This window comes from Lissotriton helveticus, chromosome 4_1, assembly GCF_964261635.1.
Source record: "Lissotriton helveticus chromosome 4_1, aLisHel1.1, whole genome shotgun sequence".
In the NCBI taxonomy this organism is placed as follows: Eukaryota; Metazoa; Chordata; class Amphibia; order Caudata; family Salamandridae; genus Lissotriton; species Lissotriton helveticus.
The window spans coordinates 707,587,757-707,607,830 of NC_136063.1; the positions used below are offsets into that span (position 1 = coordinate 707,587,757).

Genomic DNA, 20,074 nt, shown 5'->3' on the forward strand with positions numbered 1-20,074 from the left:
CATTTATTTGCAGACATCAGGTACCAGCATGGGAAGCGTTTTTGCTCCAAGTCTAGCAAATCGTTATGTTCACCACTTCGAACAGGAGCACATTTTAACGCCTACTAATCCATACCGCAATGCGTTGCGGGTGTGGGAACGTTATATTGACGATATATTCGTCATTTGGCGTGGTACCATGGAAGACCTTCTCCTGTTTCTACAGTGGATGAACAACAGGAATAACTTTTTGCGCTTCACAGTGGAGTATGATCAACATCAGCTGGCTTTCCTTGATCTTCTCATATTAGCTACACCTACTGGACTTGTGTCTGAACTGTATAAAAAAAACAATGGCACGCAACTCATTGCTGTGCTATGACAGCTGTCACCCTAGAGCTCTAAAGAACAACTTGCCGTACAGACAATGTCTACGGATTCAAAGGAATTGCTCGACTAAAGAAGCCTTTCAGGAGCATGCTCACACTCTGGAAAAACAGTTGAGATCGAGGAAGCATCCTAAGAAACTAGTACGACAGTCATTGAAACGCGCGGCTAACAATAACCGGGAGGCACTACTTGAACTTGCCATACCTAAAGAAAACACTCAACGGTTGACATTTGTCAACACTTACAGCACGATGTCCAACCAGATACAAAAAATTGTCAGAAAACACTGGTCGATTCGGAACACTGGTTCAGATGTTCTACAACCCCCTCTTTTTGCATTTAAGCATGGTCCCAACTTGAAAGACAAGCTGGTACACACTAGACCTAAAAGTAAGATCCCACGAGCAGTTGGTACCCTCTCAGACTTACCAGCCGTTGAGGGTCACCATCCTTGCGGCATGTGTGCTGCTTGTCCCCAAACATGTAGATCAGTGACTATTGACATCGGCACGAGTCATCCTTGGCAGCAAAGAAAATTCACTTATTGTAATAGTGATAAATTGATTTATATGATAACCTGCCCAAGCCAACTTAGGTACATAGGCATGACAACAAGGAAGATCAAAGTCCGGATTTCAGAGCATAAAAGTACTATACGTTGTAGGAAACAGGCCACACGGCTTACGGGCCATTTTCTTGATGCAGGTCATGGACCAACAGAATTCACATGGAACGTAGTAGAACAACCTTTCATCCCTGACCACATAGTTGACATCAGTAAATATCTATTTTCGAAAGAACAGAAGTGGGTATACAGACTAGCTAGATAAAGAGGGTTTGCACGAGGACATTCCCTGGATGTCACTATGAATTCAGTGTTGATATCCATATGGGATTTGTCACTTGCTCGAATCTACATCATTAATAGTACTTCTGTATTTCCCTCTTTGAGTGTTACTGATATTTTGAGTAGCCAAGGAATCAGGGCTCTGTTTCCTATCAGAATGTACACTATGACATGAAGAGGGTTTTGTCTGTTTTATTATGTATGCTGTAGAGGACAACATTAGTGACTCTAGTGAGCGCATGTCGCGCAAGTCCAACACAACTGGGTCTGTATGTGTATTTAGTTCCAGCTCCCCCCTCTTCTTTTACCATAACAGGCTGGCAACACAGGTTTTCTGGGAACAAGACTTCACTTCCCATGATTCCTTCATTTCACTGTGCGCCACTGAGCGCCTTTGTACCATGTGACTTCCAGCGAGCATCACATTGAGGCTGATTTAATCTGGTCTGTGGTGGTCTGATTTTTCTTCATATTTAGCTCCGAGCATACCAAGTTGTGTCCGCGCGCCCCTCGATCGCGCTTTTTAAGATGTCAGAGTTGTAGACACCGAAATCAAGCTGTAGGTACTCGTGCTAAATATTGTTCTAAAAGGAGCATAACGATTACACTTGGTTAATCTAGTAGTAATATTACACCATATAATTATGAACATAACGATTTATATTCAGTGAACTTAGTATCGAGATTACATGACACGATTACGAGCCCATTGTTATAGAAACTACATTTTCCATGATCCTTGAACACGTGTTATGACGCGCTCGTGCACCCTGCGATCACGTGACTTCCGCGCTGCTCACACAGTGAATAAAGATGGCGCCCAGACTTTGCCGGTTACCTCCCGAGATGGTTCAGCTGCTCGCCAGGGGTACCGATGGAGAGGTAAGCCGGGTGATGTCGGGGCGGGGGTCCGAATGGTACGCTGCTGTCTCACTAGCACTTAGAATTGGACTGTTTTGCAGGTCTGGCTTGCAAGTTTTGTGTCATATGCACTAGCTGACTGGTGCAGAGTGCAACGTAGTTTTGGTCTCCGGACACCTCTCTGTTGAATGTTTTGATACGCAAGGATGAGACTTTTATAACGGGCTGTACTTGACAAAATACAGATAGTATTGGCTGCCGTGTATGCATTCACCAGTGTAAAGCAGGAAGACTCGGGCACATCTTTTTACACCATCCAGTAGCACCCGAGTGAATTACTATCATAGAATCGTTTGTGATTAGAAGCATATCATTGTACACACTTGCAGAATATCTGATTCCAGTGTTGATTTGCTACACTACAGATAACAGAGTCTGTTTTTATGCACATTATAGATCGCTTAAAGTGGGTTTGGAAACATATACATTATCCATACCTCCTCTTTGTTTTTATCAGAGCGGTGCTCCATTTACCTGAGCCGCAGCCAGGTGAGGTGAAGCCATACCCTCCTACTTACTAGGTAAGCAGGGGCAAACAGATAATGTACATATGGGGTTAGATGTTGTACTAGCGACTGATACTGACTTACTAGCATTTGATGCTTTGTTTGAATGTTAAATAACAATGACACCGACAATTTTTGTTCTTTGTCCTTTTTTCCTTTATATGGCATGGAACCAACACCATCCTTTTTACACGATCCAGTAAACAGGAGGAAGAAACCAGATATACCTAGGATTACCAGGTGACATGGTTTATAATTAGTGTCTTTTTACATATATAATTTTTTTCACCCTTTGCAGTAGCGAATTTATGATTAGGTCCTGACGAAGGCAGAGGACAATTGTGTCCATTTTGTCTGCTGAAACATGTTGACCATATATTATCTGTAGCAGATATTTGTTCAAACTGCTACTTTTTGCACTGTTTTTAACCGTTGGAAGACTGAGAGGCATCATTAAACTTTAACTCCTCTCATCTCTCCAATTTTATTCACATCACTTTCCTTTTACACCACTTGATGCACTGCAAATCAGTCAGCACACATCATCTCAATACATCACTTGTTCTGTAGCATCGAACACACACACCTAGTTCTGATGGTTACAACTGTGAGTTCCTTGGTGTGAGGAGACCCAGAATGTTAGACCTGTCAGCCTTAGGGTGGTCCTTCCCTACTTTTATTTCGCCTTGGCCTCATTTTTCCCACCTTCTTTTTGTTGGCTTTAGGGCTCTGGGCACCTTCCCATTGCTTACCAATGCTAAGGTGCAGGTGCTCTCTTCCCCTAACATGGCTGCCACTGACCCCTGCTACTGCAGCGTGGTCTTTTTAGGCGCACTCTAGTAGCCAGGAGCTGGCTGGAACCCTTAAACAATGTTGCAATACCAGCCTGCCCATAGCTAGAGTGAGGGAAGCTCCTGGAACCTTCCAGAACAGGGGAGTGGACACCAACTGCCACTGCCAACTGCCAACTGACACTATATAAGGAAAAGGATGGAAACCTTCTAGTAAGTTGGGGCATCACTGACCTGGGAAACCTACGCAGGATATTTAGGCGGTAGGGCCTAGTCAGGAACCTATACCACTGGGGGTGACAGGGTTTAGGCACTGCCCACCAAGCTGTGTAAGGAACACTGAACTAGCCCACTGATCTGGCCCGGCGGGAGGGGACCCAGGGACCTTCTGAAGTGACCTGCTGAGGAAAGCCTTCAACTCAACCCCCCCCTCTCTTTGAGAAACCAAGAGACTGTAACCTAACAAGGGCGCAGGAACCAACAAGCGCCAAGAACAAACCTAACCAGGACTACTGGGGAACAAACAGGTAACCAGCTCTGGTCATCTGTCCTGCCTGGACTGTGACCATCCCCTGCGCTGTCCTGAGTGAACTGCCTGGCCTTTACTGACTGAGTTGCCTGTCCTGCCCCTCGAATTGTAGTGCCGCTCCAGCGCTTCCCCTCTGTGCCCTTGGATAAGCGCTGGACCCCTGCCCCCTGTGCCTGCTACAGTGGTACTGCCCCTGAGCGCTGTAGCCTGAGTAGCGCTGTGGACTGCCGTGAGGCGCCTAGAAGCACCTTGTCCCTCTAAATGCGCCGCGAGGACCAAGCGCTCCACCAGTGGGGCGCCTCATCACTGAACTCACCCCCTTTCTGTTTGAGAGCGCCTCCGCTGTCTTCCTTGTCCCCTCGGCGGCCCCCGGAGCCAGGAGAGGGCTGCCGCAACGTCTGGTAGGCTGCGCTGGGCTCCCCTCGACCGATCACCTCAGCGGCCCAAGAAACTCAGCTGCTGGTTCCCGCCGCGGCCCGACTTCAAATAGGATTGCCACGGGATTCCAAGAGGCTGCGCTAGGCCTCAGAAGCCACGGAGACTCCTGTCACCTGGTGGGGGGGAAACGCTAGCCGCGTCACCAGCCACCCTCCCAGTAGATTCGCCCGGCTGCCGAGAATGAGGCCTACACGCCCCCGCAGGCCGCGCTGCTTCTGGCGGCTGCGGGCGCGCCTCCTTCCTGCCGCCACCTTGTGGTCCTGGGGCCTTGAAAGCATCGGGAGGCTTGAGACCTCTGCCGGACCTAACACTGGGGGCTCCTCGATGAAGGAGAGCCCCCCCCATCCACCGGTACCATCTCCACCAGCTATAGGCACCACCTGATGGCGCTGTACAGAGCGCGCGCCTCCTCGGGTGTCACTTCAGCCAAGAGAATCTCCGCAAGGGCTCCCCGAGGAGCCGAACAAGAGAGGTAAATCCTAGGGGAGGAGGGCGGAGGGCCAGAGGAGGCCCGAGTCCGCCCCTCCCCTGAAGGAGACTGTAGTTGGGCCCCGTTGGACCTCGGTTGTTGTGGAAGTGTGACTGCAGGCCTAACAGGTCCCTAAAAACTTGCGCTAGCATTGTGAAGGCACAAGTAACTTTTAAGCCAGAGGAGTAAACCCCTGGTATGGTATTGGCTAGTGTGGCCTGTGTATATAAAATGTTTATTCTGGCCTAAAGGAAGGTTCGTTTACCTGGAAAAGGTGGTAAATGAACTGATCCAATTTTACCTGATGTAATGTTGATGCATAACTAAGGAAACGCTGGTTTTACAAGATTGACAGGTTTCCTGTGCTCCCCCCTATTGAAATGTTTTAAAGAAGAGTGCTACTGTGATTATTGATTTGCTTGTGCTACAGAAATGCTGACCCTGATCTAATAAGAGATTAGTTCTTGCCTAATGAGATGCTCAACCTTGCATGATGAAAGCCTCTAGTTGACCCTAATGAAATATTCTACACCGGGTTAATGCCCTGTTTCTTGAATGTCTCTTCCATGACTTCTTTTGCAGTTGCTGACTAGGAGCAAGGCTGATGCCGTACCTAATATGTAATATTTATTTATTTAAGTATTTATGGCCGAGTAATGCCGAAGATGTGTTTTTAAGGGAAAGTAATAAGTTAAGCCTACTGTGATTCTCAATTGCTCTAATGCTGATCTCAGATAAAACGTATTTATTTGAGACAACCATACTGGTGTGGACTCAGTCTCTGCGTGCACTTATTGACTCAGTGGATGCGTGTGCTGTGTAGTCACTTAACACCTAAGCTTCCGGGTGCCTACCTGCTTGTGCCAGGCTACCCCAGGGAACTGGTGACCCCAGTTCTTACATTGGTGGCGAGTGGTGGGATCAGGACCTGTGACTATACAGCACCCTCCAGTGGGACAGAGTACGCTGCAAGTAGACTAGACACCTATCGTGCATGCAAGCCTACACAATTGACCCCCCCCCCACTGTCTAGCCTGTAGAGTGTATAGAGACCTGTTTTGACCTAATCCTGCTACCTACGTCCTAGTGCTTTCCCTTTATTTTATTTGGGTCCTCACCTGTCAAAATGGAGTTCCAGCTGGCTAACCTTGAAGAGTATACGGTGGTGCAGTTAAGGGAATTTTGTCAGGGGATGGGGGTGCCGGTTGGGCTGAGAGCCGCAAAAGAGGAACTCCGTACCGCTTTGAGGGCATGGGTAGGGGCCCACCCAGAAGGGAGAGGGGATGGGGAACAGGAAGGGCTGGTCACACTGGGGAGACGAGTGCTCCAGAAGAACTAGACCTACTAAACATAGATGTGTCTGAAAATGAGTTGCCAGGAAGAAGTTCCAGTTCAAGTAGTTGCGGGTTTAGAAGGAGTATGTCGTCACAGGTATATGAGAACAGGAGGGAGGAGAGGCAATTGAAGTGGGAGCTTGCCAAGTTAGAGCACGAGAGGGAGAGAGAAAAGGAAGATAAACAGTTTACATTGGAAGAAAGGAAGCTGGCGCACGAGCTTCAGCTGAAGGAGTTGGAGCTGAGAGCTTTGCAATTGAGTGCGCCAACAAGTCCCAATGGTGGCAGCGTACCAGGGGCTCAAAACGAGCCTAGGTGTTGGTTACCCAAGGAGGTGATAGCGCGCTACACTCAGGGGGATGACATCGCCAAGTGGTTGGAGGCGTATGAAGTGGCCTTGACAGCCCATGGGGTGCCCGAAAAACACTGGGGAGGTGGCCTGTATCGTTACATACCTCCCAATGTCAGGGACACCCTCCTGTACTTGGATAAGGCGGACCAGTTCAGGTATTCCCCCATGAAGGAGGCGCTCATTAAAAAGTTTGGCCTCAACCCCGAAAGGTACCGCCAGAAGTTCCGTGGCAGCCATAAGCTGTCCACGCAGAATTGGGTGGATTTTTTTGATTATGCCCGTAAGGCTCTGGATGGTTGGGTGCGTGGCAGCGAGGTGCATGATTAGGAGGGCCTGTACAATCTTTTTTTGAGAGAGCACCTCTTGGATAAATGTTTTCCGGAGCTGCACCAACATCTGGTGGACCGCAAGCTGACTGATCCCCTTGAGCTTTCAGAGGAGGCGGATACTTGGGTTAGCACCCGGGTGTCACACAAGGGCCCCGGGGGAGATGGCCCGAAAGGCAGACAGGGCGTCTCCCAGAAGAAAGAGGGGGGAGATAAAAAGAAGGAGTTCTCATGAGGCCCACAAACTAGACAGTTTGGGAGAGGAGTAGGTACCCCACCTCAGTCCAGTTCCCCAAAGCCCACTTACCCTGATAAGAGTCAGCAGCCAAAAGTTGTCCGGTGCTATGAATGCGGGGAGGTTGGACACTACAAGGGAGATGCCCAGTGTCGCAAACGACCCCCAGCCCCCACAGGTGGCAAGAGTCCCGGGGTGGCTAGTGTAGCGCTTGGGGTGGAGCTGCCCCTAGATAGGGAAGTGGAGTGGACAGGCCTGACCCTGGTTTCACTTGGGGATACAGAGATGGTCCCAGTGACGCCCTTACCATCTAACACTGCTAAGTACCAGCAGAGGGTGAAGGTCAATGGGGAGGAGGTGGACGCTCTGAGGGACACAGGTGCCAGCATGACCACCGTAGTGAGGCGGCTGGTGTCCCCTGAGCAGGTGATCCCTGACGTATTCCATCCGGCCATGTTGGCTGACGGCAGTCTGAGCTACTATCCCGTGGCTCAGGTTCCCTTTGAGTGGGGAGGAGTGAGAGGCCCGTTGAAAGTTGCGATAAGCCCTGCCTTGCCTGTGGACTGTCTGCTAGGAAACGACCTGGAACATAGAAGGAAGTGGAGTTTAAGGCCCACACTGAGATGCTGGGGTTGCCAGGATGGACTTGCGTGGTCACGCGGTCCATGACTGCCCGGCAAGGAACTCAACCCGGGTTGGAGCCTGGGACAACGGCCCAACCCAATGCTGGTCCTGAAAAGGAGAATGTTGTGAAGGACACACCCCGTGTGATGGATGGGGAGCCTGTGGAGGTCCCCCGGAGTCCGTGGAGGTGGATGTTGTTCCCGTGGGGGACTTGCCGACCCTTGCCGAGTGGCATGTGGAAGGAGGACCTACCCGGGAGGAATTCTGTCGGGCGCAGAAGGAGTGCCCCACGCTTGAAGGCATGCGGCGACAGGCCGAAGCCCAAGCGACCGATCAGGAGACCGGCAGTTTTCACGTGTACTAGGAGGATGGCCTCCTTTACAGTGAACCTAAGGTTCCGGTGCATGGATCCTCGAGGGCCTTAGTGGTCCCCCAAAGCTACTGGGCCTTCCTATTGGAACTGGTGCATGAGATTCCTTTGGCTGGACACCTGGGCCAAGACAAAACCTTTGCACGGTTGGTCCCGCATTTTTATTGGCCCAGGATGAGAGTTGCCTCTGACACCTATAGCAAGACCTGCAAGACTTGCCAGGCAAGTGGCAAGACTGGGACTAAAGTGAAGGTCCCTTTGGAACCGCTCCCGGTGGTCGGGACCCCTTTTGAGCGGGTCGGAATCTACATCGTTGGGCCGTTGGACCCTCCGACCTCTGCGGGACACCGGTTCATCTTGGTGTTAGTGGACCACGCCACTCGGTACCCGGAGGCTATTCCTCTGAGTACCGTCACTGCACCTGTGGTGGCGCGGGCCCTGATGGGGATATTTACCAGAGTGGGATTCCCCAAGGTCGTGGTGTCAGACAGGGGCACGAACTTCATGTCGGCCTACATGCAGGCCATGTGGAAGGAGTGCGGAGTGACCTACCGGTTCTCCACTCCTTACCACCCCCAGACTATCGGGCTCGTAGAGCGCTTCAACAAGACCTTGAAGGGGATGATCCGGAGCCTGCCAGGTACGAGGTACCATACACAGGTACACGTGTAATGCTACAGTAAATGGTAAACACTCAAACTGTCAGAACACACTGGGAAGGCACTTCCCATGCTCTGGCTTCACCTCAGCCCCCCCCCCCTGGCTACCTGGCTACCTTGGATGACCCAGAAAGCTGTGTTTTGTGCTCCCCTGCCAGGACATTTTCCCGAGGCCTGGAGGGCTGATTAATTTACTAATTGCAGGGGCCTTACCTCTGTTCATGTGCTCCTGAGCTGAAGGTCTGGGGAGGGCTAAGTAGGTTAGTAATAGCAGGGGCTTTGCTGCTTTTCAGGTGCTCCTGTGCTGGAGGGCTGGAATAATTTTGTGACAGAAAGGGGCCTTGCTATTTTTTTTTGTTGCTCAGCATGTAGGCCATTGTCACCTTGGCCCTGTGTCCTGTGCAAGAACAGTATCCTCCCACTTTCATTCCTTGTCTGTGCAAATGGTGTTTCATGAAAGGGCACGCCCCTTGAATGTGGGCCACGCCCCTTAAATATGGGCCACGCCTCTTGAATGTGGGCCACTTTTTTCATCAGTGCCCGGGCCGAATTGTGATCCCAATCCGACCCTCTGTGCCCCCTTGTCATGGGACCAAATGTGCAGTTCAAAAACCTCTCCCTGTTTTTTCGCCCTGTCCTGTCAGAACTCTGTGGAAATGACTGCTCAGAAGTGAAGCAGAGTGTCTCAAACATGAGGAGCAGAATGTGTGAGGAGTGTACTGCAGACAATGCATCTCTTATTGCAAAGCACACGTCATATTAGCCGGAAGGGAGAAAGTGGAAGTCACTCATTTTTGCGCTTACTGCTGACCCCATCTTGCAGTCAGTTCAGCTTCAACAGGCCCGAAGATCGAAAGGGGTTCAGGAGGTATCCAGAGCTCCAAGGATTCACGGAAACATCTGCTCTAGCGAGCCCCTCCTCTAAACTCCTGTCTAGGAGAGGAAGGAGCTCCTTAATAGCAGAAATCGCATTCCATCTCAATTCTAGGTCAGGATCAATCTCTTTAGGTGCATTTATGTAAGATTTGAAAAAGGTCCTTCCTTTGACCATCCTAGAGTTAAGACTGGAGATGATGTGGGTAATACGTCTTAAGATTAGGTTTTCGAAAGCAGATTCGATTGTTGAGGCATGCTGGTCTAGTTTTATGTAGTGCCTGGAAAGTGTGGGTAAGGAGTTTGAATTATGCTCGTGTGTGTATGGTGAGCCAGTGGAGCTTCTTCAGGTGTGGTGTGATGTGAGTTTGGTGTGGGAGTTTGAGAGTGATTCTGGCTGCCAATTTCTGAAGGTCCACAGCCTTCTGGTGAGATTGTTTTGTTAATCTCCGCATAGAGTGAGTTCCTGTAGTCCCACTTGTGACCAGGGGTTGATAGCGTTGACTTGAGTGGTTATGTTGAGTTAGCTGTTGATGACGATCCTGAAGTTCTTGGCTTGGGTGTGGGTTCTAGCTCTGTTGTCCACCAGTTAGAGTCCCACGGTGAATGTGTCCTGGCCCCTATACTCTTTAGCCTCTTCCTGGCGGACTTGCCGGCAGAACTGGATGCTTGCTCCTCACACTCCCCGAAGCTAGAAGTATTCAATTTTAAACCCTCAATACGGCACATAGGATTATGAATGCATCAGGTGCTCCTATCCTGCCTGTCTGATCTCATGCAACCAGTTCTCCCAAAGAGAGAACTCCGCTCGGCCAAGCTAAACCTGGCGGTTACTTCACGGTTCCAAAAGAAAAGAGCCAGTGGCTGCTCCTTTCAAGTTTTAGCCCCGTCCCTTTGGAACAGCACCCCTCAAGCTAAGGAATACCCAGAACCATATTGGTTTCAGGAAAAATAGGAGGTTAGGTATCCTACCTCCTCTTCTCTCTTGGGTGGATTATACCTGCTGCCAGTCGGTAGCTCTGGGAAGACCCATTGTTGGGGCAGCTATGTGCACTATACATTTTATTAACATAAAATAACAAAGTACTTTACAGGGTATCTTCACATCCTCACACTTCTAAAATGAACAACACAAACTCCTCAATTTAAAAACATAGCAAACAGTAGTGCATAATATCCTAATATTGGTACAAACCTTTTGCTGCACTACTGTGCAGTGTTCCCTAGTTGTGAATGGTGACAGTAAGTGGTGTTCACCAGTATCAACGGAAGATGCTGCTCTGCAACCCCATTCCCAAAAAGGTAAACAAGTACCACTACTATATCTAGGTTTGCTGAAGTAAGTACGACGAGACAGAGAGGCCCCCAATATGTATGCCCTAACATGGAATACAGCACCAGTAAAATCTACCTTATTTATTCACTTGGGCATTTCAGAACACTGGTTTCCATTGAGGAAATATAATATTTAAACAGGCCTCCAAATATAAAGATTCATCAATTTCTATGCTGAACATAACCTATACATACACACTATATTAGTACAAACACATGCTTAAATACATTATAGTTAGTCTCAGAGGATTCACACCAGCACATACAGTTGAATAGTCATTAGAGTCCATTATGTTATGGCCATATTGGGAAGGTGAGGAGCAGCTAAGCCTGGTCTTTAGAAAGTTAGCGGAGTGGGTCTAGAAATATTAAACCCACTGCCACTGGGAGCATGTGCAGCTGGATCCCAGGCAATGGCAGGGTGAATGATCTCCACTATAAGAAATATTACTGTACCTTTTGAGTGGAAGAGTCTTCAAATCCATCGCCACATCGAAGCCAAGCATTTGAAACAGAAGACGATGACCCCACAGTTCCAGCATCGGATTTCTTGGATCTTAGACATGCCTCATCTGGAAAACATTCAAAGTCTCTATCCAGGGACCTTTTCCTCTATAGGAAAGAGAGGGGAAAAAGACATAATAAGCAAACGTGTTAAAGAGAAGGAAAATATAAAAAAAGATTGTAAGGACGTAGAAGAGGACTACAGTCCTCCTTCAACTGCAGAAAGGTGAGCAGGGTACTCTCACAATGACTCCTCTAGAAAACCAGACATATTTTGCTGCTGAACCTATTGATCTGCCTCCCAGGAAGCATCACTTGCAACTGCCTCCACGTGGCCATACCATCCGGACACCATGAAGCAAGCAAAGTCAAAGCAGTGCTTTTGCATCTGTGCCTGGAGATGTTTGAGTAGGCTGTGCTATATATAATCCTGGAGATGTTTGCTATATACATATCATAATTTGTGTGACTCCTACATTGTTGCCAGACCTTCAATGGCTCCGGGATTCCAGTATGTAACGTTTACATGGCAGCTGCCATGTTCTACAATGTTGACTTGGTGTTTTTGTGCACTGCGTTCAAGTTTGATTGCTGTTCCGGATTTTGCCAATAGGTTTAATGCGTACATCAACTGAGAGAGTAAGTACAATAAACTTTAAAAAATGATAATGAAAGGGGAATATGAGGAAAGAGAAAGAAGAGCTTTTGACAAAGAGAAAGAGACAAATAAAGGGGGTGATTAAAAGTGCAACGGAATAAAGAATTGAAAATGAGACAAAGGTAAGAGGGGAATAAAGCAATGTAGGAAGTAGACATGGAAGTTAAAAGGAATGGAAATTATGAAAGAAACAATTTGGAGAAGTACCGTGATTTTTAGAGCCTTTCTTTTGATCATTTCCTAACTACCTAAGAAAATCAAAAGCCTCCTATCCACGAGCCACTGCTATCCTGTCGAACAAACTCATTCATACCTTCTTGACTTACTTTAGGCTTTCATTCCACAGCCAAACTTATCTTGTCTGAGAAAAAGTTGATCACACTTCCCCAATCCGGAGATTTACTCTGATTACACTTATAGGTAAGGATCAAATGTAAAACCAGCTCCATTGCGTAAAAGGCCAGCCAACAAAAAAATCCAAGGCCTTTCTATGGGTTACCTCAGGTGGATAATCTACTTCTCTGCAGGCCTCTAGCTAATAAGAACTCAAACCATTCTCCTACTGTTTAAGAAGCAACAAAAAAGGTATATTTTCCTTCCGTTACTGCACCAGCAGACTCTGATATTCTTAGATCACCTTAATCCTATCTCCTGCACTGGTACTATGCCGTCTGTTTCTCAATTACGTTTTATTTGTTCTGGCTCCATGTCACGCACACTAATACAAAGGGTGCAATTGAGCTATAGAAAACTGTGAGAGAAACAGAACTCAGCCTTTTGGAAAATGGGCATGTATTTGTACATTATGTCTGCATGTACATTTACCTCTTTGCAAAACATGATTTTATATTTGTGGCTGAACCTCGTTGGCGTTGCCTTCCACCATTACGGTAGGATGACCACTCATCTTGACAAAACCCTCAGAAACCTTGAAACCGGATCATCTTCTACATTACAATTTTGAGCTGTCAAACTAGCTAGCACAGTGAAAACCTCTCTCGCAAGATCAGCCTCCTTGCTTGGACTCCCTGGGACAGTCTGTTAAAGGGACAAGCTTGGAGTTATCTGAATTCCCTTCCTCTAAATTCATTTTTCTGATAAGCCAGGCGTATGTGGGTGCACTCCTATCTTTCAGCTTAGAGCTAGCCAATATCACCAAATTAGCCTCCCGATTCTCAGGAATGCTGGGGACATAACAGAAACCAGACAATCATCGCCCCCAATATACTGTAACCCTAAACCACTCATAACCAGACGATAGGCCTAGCGTCTCCTTTGCCTCCTAATTGTCAGGATAGCCACATCCATTGTCCACCACAACCCCTGTTGGTTTTTAGGATTCTTGTTCTACTTATTTCCTTCACCAACACCCTGACTGAAGCAGATGAATTAAATGGTTCACATTAGAACATGTGTCATATTGGAAAAGCGCAACCAAAATGCTGCAGATTGTAAGATTAAGAAATCGGAAACAGTGAAGGCTCTAAAACTTGAGAACATTTGTAACTGAGGTAAACTGTCCTTTGCTTGAATCATGCGACCTGTGAAACATTATGGCAATGTGAAGAGTTAGTTGTAATGTTTCAACAAAAAAATACATCAAGAAAAAGATTTTTTTTTTTAATCAAGCTATTAAGTATTAGGAAAGCACGCTTAGCTCTCTTGATGAGCTGGTTCACATCGGGAGACTGAATTAATCAGCTGCAGCAAACTCTCCAGCCTTCACAAATCATTTTATTCTGCTCCAACGTGGCTGACCTCAAATAGAGCTATAAGTCTGCTCCAGTTTCATGTGCACCAAAATCATTATCGAATGTATTCATAATCTCTTTGGTGGTGGGTGACAAATGCAGTGGACAGTCTAAATGGCATGTCCTCTCAGGCTCCCAAATAGCTCTCTCTTCTATCATTCTTGTTTAGAGACCTTTCGATCCGATATAGTTTAGAAGGGCAGATTATGCAAGGTCTCCCAGTCATTCTTTCCGGGTTTGGTGATATCTCATTGAGAAAGGTCTCAGACATTGATGGGGCTGGCAATCTATAGAGATTCTGCACAGGCACTCAGGGCTCTCAGGAGGGCTTCCACTACAGTACTGACATTGTTTGCTGTAGTACAGCCCATCAAAGGTACCCAAGGTCACAATGTCTGGCATGGCGTTGACTGCAGCAAATGACTCAAAAGCTTCAGTGTCCTTGTTGCTTAGGAGGCCTGGAATATTGAGGATTAAAATCTGGATCTACGACCTGGGAAGTCTGGAGGATGATGAGTGGGCAGAAGCCTTGGCTTATCCTAGGGAAGTTGCTATACGGACGGGTTACGAATAGTCAAATTAAAGATCCTCCACTGTACTACACTCATTCCACACTGGAGAAAATGGCTAAAATATCCAATGAAAGTTGCCTTTGAGGTAGTGGACACACTGGCACCTTTTACCATACACTGTGGGACTATCAATACTTCAACGCTTCTGGGTGGCAGTGGTTGCATGCATGGGCAAGGTGTGTGGTGGTCCCCTCACTGTCTCACCAAAGGGGTGTCTGCTGAATGTCTAGGAGGGGACGGACCACCTCTGCATGGAACCTATATGGATCACCCTTGGGCTAGCTGTCGCCAAACAGAATGTGGCTAGATTGTGGGGAGCAGAACACGTACCGCAACTGGAAGATTTGAAATGTGACATGAATTGGTGCATGCTGGCTGAGCAGACAGTGTATGAAGGTCGAGAATGCCGCCATAAGTGGGCAAACATTTGGGGGCACTGACATAGCTAACAGGGGTGTGGAACTCTATAAAATATCTTCAAGTCCATGGGACAGGTTGCTTCATAAATCTACTTGTCCTGTAAAAAATCCACTTGTCCCTTTGGTGCCACATAGTGTAGCGGCAAATTATGGCAGCAATCTCATTATATAAGAGCTCAGATAATAGCCTCTCTGATTATGCCAGGGCTCATACTACAGTAGGATATGAACACTAGCAATTCACATATTTTGACACCTTTCCACAGGCCTACATACTGAAGTTGGAAGAAGCGGTAAGCAAAAGTGTCAGCGTTGGAATGCCCTTATGAGTCTGTGCAAACTTACTAATTTTCATGTTTTAAGGTTTTTCACCAGCTCGTCTCTTATCTTTTTCCATACAGATAAAGGTCAGAAATTTACTCGTGATGAGGGCAGAAGTAAAACATCTTCCAGGGTTAAGAAGAAAGGGGTTGGAGGATCTTGTAAACACTCAGATTTTTGAATGAGCAAATCTAAACATTCATAATTGCCTGTGCTAAATTGCAGTTCACCAATATTTTTTAGGATTACCTTTTCCTAGCTTATTCCTGTAAATTCTTATAAATTCATGAAAGCCATAAATCTGCACTAATGCTGGGACATTTACCATTGGGTGCACTTGTGAGATTATTTTTAGGAATTGAGCCTCTAATTCGGTCTGGCATTAACCCAAACCTTTTCTGTTTATTAAAATTATATCTCTATCTATATATCGGCTGACTTCACTGTGAGTGACAACATTCTGTTCTTTCACAAGGAGAATATCGGAACACAAAGTAGTTTTGTTCAGTGCAAGGTACTAACTCCTGTGGCAATGTGTGCTTTTTGACACCCACATTTTTTGTTTTTTTTTGCAAAGTTTGCTATAATGGTGATGGTCTGGCAGCTTCCAAAACAAATAAAGTTTTACAAAACCCATGTCAAAACAAGAAACGCATTAACAAAACTAAAACGCTGACCAAAATGGCGGAACTATTGGCTTGGCCAATGCTCGTTTATTTTCATGTTTTCCATAATCTTGTTTAAACTGGTTGATTTTCCATTATGAATATTTTTGGAAATACTAGCATGCATTAACACATTTAACTAAATGATGCTTCAAAGAAATGGTACCTAAAATTACACAGTAGTTTAGCAACACCTTTTTTATTCTAGTTGCTTTTTTTTGTGAACATTTTATTTTTAAAGCAAAGAATCATCAATCTTGCTTTCAAGCTTCAGCAAATATTTGAGCATTCTGGGAGCATTATATGTAGGCTCACATTGTTAACCTTTGCAAACGTGTGAACACATTTTTAAACTGGAACCACTGTCAGTAGTGCAGTCCAAGCTTACAGCACTTCCTTGGAGTATTCACCCTAATAATAAAGGCTTTGCATTAATGAACCATAAATACTAGTTCGAATAGCATTAACAAATGGGCCCAAATATTACTTTAACTCCAGACAATGCCCTTCCCTAATCCGTACTGTGAATTGGTAGCCATTGTGCTGCTGGGGGTTGGGTCTACTTGTCAAATGGACAAAATGAACAGGAAAACTGGTTGTCTTTGCCTTGTTCCTGCTCGGACGGAGGCGGTTGCAGGATTGTTGCAGGCTTTTTGTGGTTGCAGTTTGGGGAGAGAGAGAATCCGGGTCCCGTGTGCTGTGGAAGCTGAGGCGGCCGGCGGTCTCTGTGCAGCTGTGGTTTGTGTCGGCTGTCCTGTTTTGCCCTGATTTGTGGAGGCTTACGAGAGGAGGAGGATCCATGCGCTACTGGAGGAAGTCGGCGGTCGGCGGTTGTTGCACTGCGGGCAGCTTGTGTTTGCTGCTCTGTTTCTGAAGCGAAGGTAGAGGCTGAGGCTGAGGTGGGAGCTAGCTCACTCTCTGGGACAGTGGGGGCAGAGCGGTCTCGGCTGTCTCTTGGCTGTTTTCTGTTGTGGCCAAGGATACAGGCTACAGTCTGCCACTGAGTTTACCATATGGAGACATCCCGGAATAGACATTATTAAGAAGTCAGAGGTGGAGGAGGTGACGCGGTAGTGGTGAGCCTGGGAGATCTGGAGGGGGTGATTGCTTGGAGTATTTATAACCACCGTGAGGGGAACGGTGCTACGCTGCTGTTTGTCACTGCCTCCTGTTCTCTGCCTGCCTTGCCCTGACCCGCTGTTGTTTTGCCGCCGAGAGGGGAGCCGGAGGAGAGCGGGGACTACATCTCCCAGGGTGCCTTTCTGGTCGCTGGTTTCAAGCATCAGCAGAGGGCGCCGAAGGCCTTTAAAGGACGCATAGCCTTGTTTTAATTGCTGCCGGACTGTGTATGCCAACTATTCTTCTCTGTTGTTATCAGTCCTTTTTTGGATATTGTGTGGTTGAAAGTATTAAGTACTGTGCACTGCGGGACTTGTCTATCCGGTTGTAAGAATGAGTGATAAAGGCAAAAACACTAAGCCTACCGCCTCTCGCCCCATGACTAGACACCAGGCTGCAACAGCACAACCTCTCCCAAGCCTCACTGCCATCGACAAGATGCTACAAAAGACGATTGGGGTAGTGGCATCCGCAATAGAGAATACGGAGAGGCGATTATCGATTACCCCAGCTGTCCTTCCCCTCCAGACTGTTGGGGACTTTTCAGCTGTTACTGTTAATCCCCCTGATTTTTGCTCCTCCCTTATGTGCTCCTTCGCGAAATTGCCCTGTGCACAGATTGTTCTTTATGTTAATGACTCTCCAGAGATTGCTAATTCCCCTTCCCACTCTCTAGTAAGTAAAGCCCCTAAACCTCAACCGAGAAGTAAGAAACAGAAAAGGAAAAAAAATGTAGCCAAAAGAATCACGACTCCACCTGAATGTGCACAGGTTGTTGTCGGTCCTTCTCTGTCCAATGTGGGAACTCCCGTCTGGGTTACTCATCTTCTATGTGTAAGCTCATATGGGACAGATTATTGGTTCATATTTTAAACCACTGACATCCAGGCTTGATAGGTTAGTTACCATTATCAAGAATTTAGGTCTAGGGAAAACCCAGATGACTAGTCCTCCGGGGAATTCTGCAACTAATAAGCCCACTTCTATCTCCAATCCTAAAATTCCATCAACTAGTAAAAATATACCAGCTGTACCGGCTAGGGCAACTGGTAATTCTATTCATGACTCTATTCTACCTCTGCCCAGGGTCGGAGAAGTAGACGCTGGAAATACTACAGTGTCGCGGGGGACCACTGAATCCAGAGCAAATCCAATGAACCAGCAAGCCCAAGCGAGCAGAAATAGTGCAGAGGAGGGTTCTTTAGCTCTTTTGCCTACCCTTGATCTCCCTCCTGAGTCATCACCATACGCTGTGGTCCTAGCTGGGGTCCCCCCCTTAAGCCAGGGTAAAAGTGAGGACTATTTTGAATTAAAAAACAAATGCATACAATGGCTCAATTCCAACAGGCCTCTCCCCCCTAACGTCTCCGGCGAAATATTGTGTGTCAGAAGAGTAGACTGGATTGGGACTGGACCTAAAACTATTGCGGGGAACTGTGTGGTGATTAACTTTAGGGACCCACGTTCTGTAGAATATATCTGCAGTAGGTCGCCATCCTAGTCTAATACCCAAATATTCCCCCTACACTTGTCATACTTCTATTCTACTCCCCTTCAGAGGATTGGACAGAATAGAAGTATGCGGCAGGACGGGGGTTGGAACATTCTACCATCCAGAACCCAACATGGAGCAACATCTTGGGAGGGTTGCCAGCAGTGTACCCCCTTACTTTCAACATTTCCACAGAGAAATAGGTATAGCATGCTAGAACGGGCTGACTGACGCCCTGTGTGCCAGAGTTCTTTGCCCCAAACATGCAGCAGTGTGGGTACCCAAATAGGGACATGGGTGGGCAATGATGATAGTAGTACCCCTGATAACATTACAACATATGCTAACCCCACAGATGCTGGGATGGGATGGGAGGCTGGTACTCTGCAGGCGGGGTCTGTGCTTCCCCTGAGGAAATGCTAATAGGGGAGGCAATAGAAAAGTCATCAGAGCCCAAGCTCTTATTTTGTAGTACTGGGCCTGACCAAAGTAAGGACGAATCATCAATCAACACCAGCCCAGTCGACAGTGGTATAAAAATATTGTCCTGGAATGTGGCTGGAATGAAAAGTAAACTGGCTTTGACTGAATGGGGCTCTTTTATGGCAATGCATGATATTTGCCTGCTGCAGGAAACATGGGCACTGGAGGAGTGTGTAAGGACCGGCTTTGCCACCTTTGATGTCCTGGCCACAACTAGGGGTAGGGGGAGGCCTTCGGGTGGCCTGTCAATATGGGTGGGCACGCATTTGGGTGTCCAGACAGTTTCGATACCAACTAACTCCCTTGATGTCCAATGCGTGCTCCTAACACCTCAAGATAGGCCCCAGGTGGCCATATTAAAATATCTATTTAAGACCACTCAGGAGTAGCCAGGACTCAGACACTATTGTAACATTAAAACAGGTTGTTCAGTCTCTCGACCCTTTGATCGCCCTAATAGTAGGTGGCGACTTCAACTGCCAGTTCAAGCCCCTTGTGACTTCTAATGCGGGTGAACCGGACGATGAGGACCGGTTCTGGCATGTTCCCGATCCGCTAATCCCGACTGTCAGAGCATGGACCCCACTGGTCCTGCAAATCAAATCCTTCTCCCTTTCAACGTCTTTGCGGGCGTGTAACCGTAGATTGGAGCCCGACAAACCGGGATTAGCCACGTTTAATAGATTGGGGCAAACTTCCATCATTGATTATATTATGATGGAAGTTAGACATTGGGACAAACTGTTGGAATTTAGGGTTCATCCACGGCAAGACAGCGATCACAATGCCCTTGTCTTAACACTTAAACCTGGGAGTTTCGGGTTTACAAACCCTCCTCCTATGTCTAATGGTCCATTGTTGCCACTTTTGATTTCTAATAATAGGCGGAGGGTAAAATGGCCCTACCTCCAGGACTCCCCCATTAAACTTGCAGAAATCTACCAGATAGCATTACCGTTGCTAGTAGACATGGGGGTTATAGCCATTGTCAATTTGGATTTAGACTCACAGGGCAGAGCTGTGAAAATTCACAAACAGCTAGCTGCCAGGCTCGTGGATGTGTTCAGTCCCATGGGAAGGGAAAAAACCTACCAGACCCGGACGCACCCCTG

The 20,074-nt window shown here is 47.3% G+C and overlaps 1 protein-coding gene across 3 annotated transcripts in view; it reads right to left on the reverse strand.

The window, feature by feature from the left end:
- The window catches only part of SPIDR (scaffold protein involved in DNA repair), a 2,204,159-nt gene that overhangs the window by 2,114,993 nt on the left and 69,092 nt on the right, over window positions 1–20,074 (reverse strand). For all 3 annotated transcript variants that reach the window (XM_078687327.1, XM_078687328.1, XM_078687326.1), the window contains exon 2: window positions 11,435–11,590. In XM_078687327.1, coding sequence (XP_078543453.1) covers window positions 11,435–11,590 — 156 coding nt within the window. The remainder of the gene's footprint in view (window positions 1–11,434; window positions 11,591–20,074) is intronic.